Here is an 11067-nt window from a genome sequence, read left to right as displayed (position 1 = left end):
TATGAATAAAGTATATTTTTGAAATAAAAAAAAGAAGATTCCTGATCAACGTTGTCTCTAAAAGGTGTGTGGGTTCACAACTGTGCAGTAATCTAGAAGGTACCACACACCAAAACAAAACACTCACAACAGCAAGCATAAGCGAGCGGAGATGAGCATTAAGTTCCAATTGGAAAAGAGAACGGACAGGTTAAAGTGGAACTGTGACTGCAGAGTTCAAGGTGGTGTGCTGGACATGAGCAGCACGTGACAAGAAGAACAGGCAGTCGAGGCCAGGATGAGTTGGCAGAACCCTGGGAGAGACTGAGCTTCCAAAGGCGAGGGCACGCTGGTTTCATCAGCCAAGGGTTGCTCAAGTGGGTGATGTCAAACTATTCTGTGGTGGACAGGGAGATGGCAAGCTGTGTGTTTTTTTCCCTGCTCTTTTTCATTCTTCGTCCACTCATGTGAGTTTGAGCTCTCCTGGCAGGCAAGGGGAGCAAGCAGATGTGAAATGTGCAAGTCCAGGGAATGGCCGGGGAGAATGGGACACACAGGAGGAGAGAGAACTGGACACGGCTTGAGTTAGAAATCACCTGATAATTGTTCAGCATTTCTCACTGGCAAGTATCTGTAATCATCAAGAGGTCAGGACAGGAGGTGGGTACAACTGTGATGTCTTACGTAATTGAATAGTCTGACAATGCTAACTACTCATGAAGAATTACCCTGCGTCTCTGTAACAAAAGCCAACTGTATGCCAGTGTGAAAAAGGAACAGAGGGGAGAGGTTTTACAGTTAAAAAGCCAGATACTTCACTCTGACATTTGCTTCTTTCTGCCAGCAGTACTCACGGAGGGGTCTTTATTTGGCTGGTTCAGGAACTCCAACGTCTTCTGCTTGAACTCCTGTAACCAATCACTATAAAGCTGAAACATAACATATTCGTTAGTACAGAACGGTGTTGCACTAAAAGCAACTGCTTTAACTTACAAACCTACAAAGGAGATGACTATTCAGCCCATCCAGATTATGCTGAAAAGGCTATCCAATCAGTTCCACCTGACTTACTCTTTCCGACTGGGTTTGTAAATGTTTCCTTTCCAATTATTCATCCAATTCACTCCTGAAAGTTACTATTAAATCTGCCTCCACCACCTCTTCAAGCTCGGCATTCCCAGCACAACATCTCACGTAAAATGTAGGTTTTATTTTCATTCTTTTTGCATATTCATTACATTCATTTAGCTGATATGTGTCACTAAACTGCAAACATAGGGTAATTTTAATTTAGTGTTTAAATTCATGGTTTAAATGAAAATTACAAAGTTTTAATGATTAAATGCATTTGCTTTCATAAAAAAAAGGCCTTAGTTAAAAATTACATTCCTGCTATTTAGAACTAGGACTAAAAGCGGACTGAACATTCACTTGTTCCACCTCTCCTGACGGCGCTGCCGTTGCTGATGTATCACTGCATGGGGGTCAGTTGCTCAGTTGGCCAGTGACTGATGTCAATTGTGTGGGTTCAATGGTGCCCCCAATTCCTGGGCCAGCTGAAGGTCCTACCACGCCACTTCCCTGAGGTGCGGTGACCCTCAGGTTAAATGCACCACAATCATCTCTTATAAGGGAACAGCACTGTGGGACTCTCGGACTATGTTGGGACTGTGGTGCTGGAAACGCACAGCAGGTCAGGCAGCATCCGAGGAGAATCGAGATTTCAGGCATAAGCCTTTCATCAGGAGTATAAGCCCGTCTCCTGCTTCTCGGATGCTGCCTGACCTGCTGTGCTTTTCCAGCACCACGCTCTCGACTCTGATCTCCAGCATCTGCGGTCCTCACTGTCTCTAGGACTATGGTGACTTCACCTTTACTATATGACCCAACAAGGCTTTCAACTGAGGCACTGCTGCCTGGCTATGGCTCAGCCTGATCTATAAAGCTCTGACATCACTTGCATGATCATTTGTCTTAACAGAGTTCAGACAGTTTGACAGCTGAGGCTGAGCTGGATTCACTGGAAGTCTGCACATACATGGATGTTCCAGCAGGGGTCACTGGATAGCAATCAAAAGGAGGACCTGTAGAGTCTTTTCCCCTCAGTTCAGCCAACTGAGCACAGATTGGACCTCGCATCTTCAATCTGGTGTCAAGCATGATGGGAAATGTACAGTATTGTTGCTGACAGTACAATTTAGAATTCCATCTTTTCAATTAAAAACACAGTTGCTGGCCCACTAAAATTGAGATCATTTAGACAACAAATAATCATCTCTTACCTGTTGTGAGGATACTGACACCTCTGGGAAGAGCCCCTGAAGCATTTCTTTGGTCTGTGTGTGGACCAATCTTAATTGGTTCTCTGCCTCTTCCTAAAAAGAGATACATAAATAGATTTATTTAATAGGTGAGAATAAGTCTGACCAGGAATGTGTGATGAATCGTGCAGTCCAATCAATCTGTCCCTGATATGACAGCAATCTCATCAGGGAGAAAACATCAAAAAGAAATTTGATATGAGACAGGAGTTTTCATTAAATGATTCATGATGATCAAGAACCCATTTCTCCTTCTGTTTCATTAATTTGTTGAAAATACTTTTGATTAAAAGCACCCATAACATCACTAAATGCAGGATTGACGATGTCAAAGATAACCAAGCCAGTCTCTAGAAGCCACATTTGCACTGATGCCTCTCTCTTTGTTTTGGGAATCCATGCCCATGACAATCAGGTGTTGTTTTGTTTTTGCATTTCAACCAACACCACCATGTTCCTCTCTTGACTGCTCCACCGTTGCCAGATTACCCAACATCCAGCATCGGATAAGTAGAAAATTCCTCCAACTAAATATTGGCAATTGTGAGGCCATTGTTGTCATTAACCCTCCACTACCCCATTCAATCTTTGCTCCCCAGCTACCAACTCCATTCCTCTCCCTGGCAACATTCTCAGATCAAATCACATTTGAGTCAAATATAAGCTTCCAGCCTCACTATGATGGCCGATCCCATCTCCATAACACTGCCAAACTTCACAACTGCTTTAGCTCATCCGTTGTTCAAAAACTTCAATTTATGCCTTCATTATTCTGGATTTAACTATTCTCAATTCTGCTGAAAGATCACAGACTTGAACATTAACTCTGGTTCTCTCACTACAGAAATATGCCCCCTCAGGATTTAAGATGCAAAATTTGTTGCAGTATCAGACATTTGGATTAACAGGATGTGGTGAGTGTTAGATCATGGGTTTTCTGAACCAGATGAAGGTTATGGAGGGTGTGGAATGGGAAGATGGTCATCTCACAAAAGTTTGAGCTGACAAGAACCTAAATGAAGTTTTCAGCAAAAGGTAGACTGAGCTGGGGGCAGAGATCAGAAATTGACTTGATACTGCAATTAATTTAAAATCTCAAATAGTGACAGAGAACTAGAGGTGTCATTCGGGTATGTATCAACTTCGATCTGGAAGTTGTCCTTTATCAGCAGGCGATGGTGTATGGGTTGAACGTGAAGACATTGTTTTCGCCAGAAGTGTCAATATCCAACGAATAGACAATAGACAATAGGTGCAGGAATAGGCCATTCAGCCCTTCGAGCCTGCACCGCCATTCAACATGATCATGGCTGATCATCCTTAATCAGTATCCTGTTCCTGCCTTATCTCCATAACCCTTGATTCCACTATCTTTGAGAGCTCTATCCAACTCTTTCTTAAATGAATCCAGAGACTGGGCCTCCACTGCCCTCTGGGGCAGAGCATTCCACACATGGTCATGATAGTGCCCTTAGTAAATGGACTCTAACATATTCAATCAACCAGATGATTATTTTGATAAATGAGACTATTTTGATGCACACATGAATCAGCAGAACATCAGAGATGCTTACTGGGGTGCATTCTTTATCGTACCTTCTAATGAAAGCAGCCTATGTGAGATCAAGAGTGATTTGCCAAACACATATATCAATTCTCTTAATATTGTACATGGTAAGAGTTGTTGATGACAAGAATTGGGTCTCTCTTTGATTGCTGCTCCAACTGAACATTCCAGCACCTTCTGCCCTAGCAATTGCTACTTACCTGACCCCAATCTACCACTGAGTCAACAGGGGAAAATACCACTGTTGAGCAGATAAGCAGCATAGCCCAGATTGTAAAAAATTCCTTTAGAGAATGCAAAAGCACTGAATACATGCCATTATATCACGGAGAGTACAACCTTTATGTGCTTAGCAGCAATGAATTTCTCCCCGCACATTTTTTCGGCTGATGCCAAAGCCTCCATGGCCTTCCAGTTTTTCGCTCGAAGGTCCTATTTGGAAACAGTTTTTTTAATGACACGCCATGCACAGTTTCACACGCAAGATACCAAGCAGAAACAAACCTCCCATTTATTTGATGCCATTCATTATCTCAGCATATCCCAAGTGCTTTACAGCGGAACCTGTTTTTTTTAAGAAATGTGGTCACTTGTAATGTATGAACTGCAGCAATCAATTTGTAGACAGCCAGGTCCCACAGACATTATGTGATAATGACCAGATTAGTGTTTTCCTTAGTTACATGGTTGAGGGATAAATATTGACCAGGACACTGGGACAACGCCCCAATTTTTCTTCAAATAGTAGCATTGGTTTGGTGTTCCATCTGATAAATGATACCTGTAACACTGCAGCACTCTTTCTCTTCTGCACTGGTGTGTCAGTGTGTGTGTGTGGTTCAAGTCTCTGAAGTGAGACCCCCTGACCCAGAGGCAAGAGTGTTACCACTGAACTGATTTCTGTAAAATAGCCAAAGGCAAGGGAGACTGGAGTTCATGGCAGGGCCTGGAGTTTAGCTAATGATGCATGTGGGTTAGTACATCATCTCCACTTGAACTGTGTAGTGATGATCAATAATCATAACACCACACAGACCTTAACTTTACATCGAATGTCAGCTGGGGGAAGAAACAATGCTCAATTCGAATTGGTTTTAAAATCCGATATCTGAGAAAATGGCCATGTGGCCCATCACGTTTGTGCCAACTCCCTAAACAATCTATCCAATTAGTTCCATTCCCTAAATGCCTTTGAAGCAATTTAGGGAAGGTTTACCAGACTAAGACACAAGATGAGTAAGTTGTCTTGTGAGGAAAGGTTTGATAGGCTCAACTTATAGCTGCTGGAGTTTAGAAGAGTAAGAGGTGACTTGACTGAAACTTACAAAATCCTGAGGTGTCTTGACAGGGTAGATGGGGGAGGATGTTTCCTTGTATGGGAGTATATAGAACTAGGGCGTCTAAAAATTAAGGGTTGCCCATTTAAGACAGAGATAAGGCACCATTATTGAGAGACTTTGGAACTCACTTCTTGAGAATATGTTGGAAGCAGAATCCTTGAATATTTTCAAGGCAGAGGTAGATAGCCTCATGTTAAACTGGGGGTGTGAAAGGTTATCAGGAGTGGATAGGAATGGTTACAATCAGACCAGCCATGATCTTTTTGAATAGCATAGCAGGCTCGATGGGCTGAATGGCCTCCTCCTGCCCTTGTTTATATGTCATTATATGCCTAATTTCTTTTCACTATTTCACTTTCACTATGTCACAATTGAATCCAGGGTGATGAACTCTATGGGTAAATAAAAGGACAAGTTGACACTCGATTTGGGGCTGGCATTGGAGTTATCAGTCAGTATCACCCCCTCCCATCACCACTCCTTAGGCCAGTCACGCTTCCACCATCCTCCCCACCTCCCCCACCCTGGACCCAAGGTCTGAACTTGCTGTGGCCTGCATTCTACCTGCTGCCACCAATCTGGGCCAGCTAGGGGTCCCAAGATCCCAGACGCCATGTTGGACCATCCCACTAATGTCACAGGAAGCACCAACAATACAAGCACCACCTCAGTGCCATAAATATGAGACAATGGCATCCATAAGGAAATGATCAGGATGTGAGATAATTAGGTAAAAGATGGATGGATCTGTTAAAAAAACAGGGTGGTGGAGCCAATGAGAAAAAAACCAAGGATGAGCAAAAGGCAGAATTGTAATAGTGCTAACATTTTAGTGGTATATAGGAGGCTACTGAGATAGGGACGGACCAGGTCATGAAACAATATGAAATAATATGAAAACAATTTCAACTTCTCTGTTAAATCACAATTTAATAGCAAGTTTCTCATGTCTTTGTTTCCTAGAGCTAACAAGGACCATCCACCTCCTGGCTCCTGCACAGTTTCAATCTCCAAAATCTCTCTATTCCTTCAGAGTCATGAAGGGCCTTGGGACAAATAGTGGCTGGGATGACGGGAAAATGAGGCAAATGCATGTTTCTGTCCAGCCTGTTGTGTTCATAAACCAGGATTCACCTTCCCTCACCAGGGGGTTTAATTCCTCCATTCATGTCGAAATGGAGGCAAGCAACATTTAAAAATGACAATCGGGAGACAGTGCTGTGATTCCTGCTTCCATTTCCACCGTGTGGGATTTTTAAAAGGCCAGAATGAATGTTCAAATACTGAGCTCACACAAAACCATCTCACACTTAGCTAACCCATTGCAGGGTTGGCATTTTAGACTCACTACTATTTTCATGGAGTTCGGCTTGCCACAGCTCAGAAGAGTTGCAAACCATAATAGATCCCTTGCTGGGAGTCAGAACTTTATGACAGGTAAATTTTAAAGTTCTTCCCAACTTCATATTATAGAGGAACCTCAATTATCCAAAAGGAGATGAGCGGGGAGTATTTCATTCGGTAAATCAAATTCCGGATAATTGAATGCTGGATAACAGTCAATCGAGCATCAGGACCTTGCGATCATGCCGCATAATCCAATATTTGGATAATTGAATGCTGGATAACCGAGGTTCTTCTGTGTTATAATTAAACATTGTGTAATAAGTTAAATGCATCTATAAATACAGTGATGAATGATAGATATTTAGAAAAGAAACCAATAAATTAACCAACATTGTGCAAGTGGAAAAATCTTCAGGTACATTACTTTCTCCAGTGGGTAAAGTGCTCTTCTGCATTCAACAGTATTGAACTTCATATATTTGCCTGTCAATTGGACCCGATATTTTGATCTTTACATTGATTGACAGCCTCACCATCTGTTCAATCTCTGGAGCCATGGCACAGGGAGCAGAGGAGATATGGAGGAACATGGCAGAGTGGGAGGGCTAGGGTGTCTAACACACGTACAATAATGGATTGATGCCTCAGTGAACACAGGTGTCTTTTAATCTATCTGCTTCAGTATCCACCCACTTCTTGCTTTCAGAGTTGGGGAACCTGACTCCAGTGCATCTACTCCCATGCCACTACAAAATTAGAGACTCAACCAGGCAGGAGGCTGGTGGCAATCTCAGGAAAAGATCAATTCCTGTCACAAAGATAAAAATATGGGACCAGATCTCAAAATAGCCCTGATATACTACCACTAAGCATTGCTCAACAAATACATAATGGGCATGTATACCTTTGGCTGAAGTCATATAAAATTATACAGAATTTACAGCACAGCCTTCCCTCACTCTAATTACCTCTTCTCACTCTGTTCCCACACCTTTCCACTCCCAACTCCCTATGATATGCATAAAGTTTCCGACTAAATACATCAGTTTGCAGTAACTGCTTCCACCACTATGTGGGGGCAGGTTTTGCATTCTCACTACACAATTGCATTGTCAGTGTCTTTCTTATATTTATGGTCCTTTGTTCTGAACTTGAACAATAGAAGCAGTTTCTCCACATTCATTTTCTCAAATCTCTTCATAAAACGATTCATTAAGACCTCTATCAGGTTTAAGTCTAAAGCAAAATGCAGCATTTTGTTTTTTTGATTCCAATTTTAGTTTCTCTTTTGCAGGGAAAGTATCCCGATCCTGCTCAGAGTTCCGTGATACTAATGTCTGCTTGGTTTCTTAAAACAAAAAGTAAAACAATCATTTTTAATTGTAACTTGAACTGTTGATGCAAACAGACTAATTCTACTTCACTATACCTGTATCATATGGCTAAACTTATAGCAGTCAGCTCTCACACACTGCCATTCTGGAATTACCATGAGTAATAATACTCTCAACTGTATTAATAACATTAAAATTTAACAGTTCAATTAAAAAAATAAGTTGAGCTAAACGATTAAAAAGAACAGGTATGGTAGATTCTCAGAAGCAGATTGGGGAGAGTAGGAGGAGAGGGTGAATTAAAGCCCAGCCGCTCAGTGGTGAAATTAGGGAAATCTTCACACATAAGATCCTTGCATTTTGAAAGGGTACAGAAGACATCTACCAGAAATTATCTGGTTTTATGGGTAGACTGGAGAAGTTATTATTTTCTCGTGAGAGCAAAGAGGGAAGAGAGGAAATCTTAATAAAGTGCATAAAATCCTGAAGGGTTTAAATAAAGCAAAACTGTTTCTAATGGTTGACAGGTTGATAAATCAGAAGTTACAGATTTAAGGAGATATCAAAAGAACCAGGGCAACATGAGAAAGTTGCATTTGTTAGGATTTTGACCACTCTGCCGGAAAGTCTAGTGGAAATTAATTCACAACTCCCTCAAAAGGGAGTTGGCTAACTACTTGAAGGAGAAAAAAGCTGCAGGGATACAAAAAGAGTTAGAAGTGAGACCAACGAGGCAGCTCTTCCAAAGAGACAGCACAGGCTTGAGGTCCGATAGCTTCCTTCTGTGCTGTACTATTCTAATTAATGTTCCACAACCACAAAGTGTTCCATAGTTACAGATAATTTCTAATCAACAAGCTCAGACATACTGAGTGGCGAATCTACTCTAAATCAGAATCTGACAACTCAGGCATCATGGCAAAACTCAGTGGTGTCAAAACCCACACATGAATGGCAATTCAGCCAGAGAGAAGGCAGAGATGAATGGAATCACTTCACACTAATCTCAGCAGCTGGGTAGTGTAACATGATGGGAACAGTAGGTCAGTCAGCACTGTTTCATCGTTTATTTAAACCAAATTTAATATACATCTCAACTCCACATTACTTCCTTAGCTATATATCCTTTCACATTCACAGAATTGTTACAACACAGGTGACCATTCAGCCCATTTTGTCTATGCCTGCTCCCCAAATGAACAATTTGCCTACTGCTGCTCGGCCATCATCTCCTCGCAACCCAACACATTCTTCCTTCATGGATAATAATCCAATTCCCTCTTAGATGATTGAAACTGCTTTCGCCACACTCTCAGATGGTGCACTCCAGACATCAACCACTCGCTGTTCAATAAAGGCTTTCCTCATTCCTCCATTGTTTCTTTTGTCAGTTACATTAAATTGGTGGTCTCTAATTCCCAATCCTTCCACTAATGGAGCAGTTTCCCCCTATCTACTCTGTCCAGACACATCATGATTCACTGACTGTATTTTGCAGCATTTATTGGGAGTCTGCTGCAATATAATTGAGGAATTCTGTTTGCAGTGATTCTGTTTAAATAATGTACTGTTTGCCGCAAGTCCTGTCATATGTCCCATTTTACCTCAAACACTTTGGCTGATGTAGTGATATCCAGTCTCAACTGATGAAGGAAACTATTATCAAATAACAGGTCCAAGAAGATATGCAATTGATGCCCGGTGGATGTGGAGTTCTCAGTGGAAATTCATATCAGACCTCTGCATACATACATCTGCAAGTCCTCTCCTCAGGCCTTCATGACCTCTGTGCCAGAATTCCTGATACTTGTTCTGTCAGACAAAGTTCTGCATCACTGAAATTAAACTTCTGCCTTTTGCCATTGCCAGGATTCCAGTCCAAGTGGAGCCCTCCTGTATGGGGAATGTGAACTCTGACCTGAACCATGAAGCTCTTTATACAATAGTACATTGGGCATGAAAACTCTTCCTGAAAACCAGGATTAAAACATAAGTAATAAAACACTCACATTGTTTTTGTTTTTTTGCTGTTCAATTGTTTCTTTGAGCTGCAGTACCTCCTGTTCCAAAGTGGTAATCTGAATATCTTTATCCTTTAGCCTAAAGACAAAACAGTGAGCATAAAGAGACTGGTAACCACAGAATCAGCTAACTACACACACACAACACACACACACATGCTTGTAGTTGATAAGTGTGGCGTTGGGAAAGCACAGCAGGTCAGGCAGCATCCGAGGACCTAGAAAGTCGACAATTCGGGCATAACCCTTCCTCAGGACTGGGGAGGAGGAAGGGGACTGGGAAATAAATGGGGGGCGATGGAGCTGAGGCTAAGGATAGATGGGTGAAGGTAGGAGGTGATTGTGATTAGTCAATGGGGAGGTTGGAGCAGATAGGAGGGAAGGAAGATGGACAGTTAAACCAGGTCAAGACGGTGGTCCTTCGCCCACCTATCGCCATCCCACTACCTTTGGCCTAGCCCCACCTCCCTCCCGCTATTTACTTCCTACTGTGCTTTTTCCAGCGCCACACTTTATCGATTCTGACTTCTCCAGCATCTGCAATCCTCATTATCTCCAGGTGCATGTAGTCTCTCACACGCACAAGGGCTACTAAATCACAGAATGGAAACAAGTGTGGGGATTACAATGTGTGATTAAGCTGTTCAAAGTTTGTGAGAAGATTTGTAGCTCGGCTGCTCGTTGTTGTGGTTCTGTTCGCCGAGGGCTACTAAATCACAGAATGGAAACAAGTGTGGGGATTACAATGTGTGATTAAGCTGTTCAAAGTTTGTGAGAAGATTTGTAGCTCGGCTGCTCGTTGTTGTGGTTCTGTTCGCCGAGTGGGAATTTGTGTTGCAGACATTTCGTCCCCTGTCTAGGTGACATCCTCAGTGCTTGGGAGCCTCCTGTGAAGCGCTTCGGTGATCTTTCCTCCGGCATTTATAGTGGTTTGAATCTGCCGCTTCCGGTTGTCAGTTCCAGCTGTCCATTGCAGTGGTCGGTATATTGGGTCCAGGTTAATGGGCTTATTGATTGAACCTGTGGATGAGTGCCATGCCTCTAGGAATTCCCTGGCTGTTCTCTGTTTGGCTTGTCCTAAGATAGTAGTGTTGTCCCAGTCAAACTCAGGTTGCTTGTCATCTGCGTGTGTGGCTACTAAGGATAGCTGGTCGTGTC

General features: G+C 42.4%; 1 protein-coding gene across 2 annotated transcripts in view; it reads right to left on the bottom strand.

Annotated features, from left to right (window-relative positions):
• Positions 1 to 11067, bottom strand: part of LOC122552990 (ribosome-binding protein 1-like) — a 133686-nt gene that overhangs the window by 26414 nt on the left and 96205 nt on the right. Inside the window, exons 11-14 of one of the 2 annotated variants that reach the window (XM_043696342.1) lie at positions 9898 to 9988; positions 4207 to 4299; positions 2262 to 2354; positions 834 to 908 (exon numbers count right to left, since the gene is read on the bottom strand). In XM_043696342.1, coding sequence (XP_043552277.1) covers positions 834 to 908; positions 2262 to 2354; positions 4207 to 4299; positions 9898 to 9988 — 352 coding nt within the window. The remainder of the gene's footprint in view (positions 1 to 833; positions 909 to 2261; positions 2355 to 4206; positions 4300 to 9897; positions 9989 to 11067) is intronic. The other variant, XM_043696344.1, reaches the window with a different exon arrangement.

This window comes from Chiloscyllium plagiosum, chromosome 9, assembly GCF_004010195.1.
Source record: "Chiloscyllium plagiosum isolate BGI_BamShark_2017 chromosome 9, ASM401019v2, whole genome shotgun sequence".
In the NCBI taxonomy this organism is placed as follows: domain Eukaryota; kingdom Metazoa; phylum Chordata; class Chondrichthyes; order Orectolobiformes; family Hemiscylliidae; genus Chiloscyllium; species Chiloscyllium plagiosum.
Note: the sequence above shows the minus strand (reverse complement) of the source record. Positions and strands in the feature narration are given on the sequence as shown.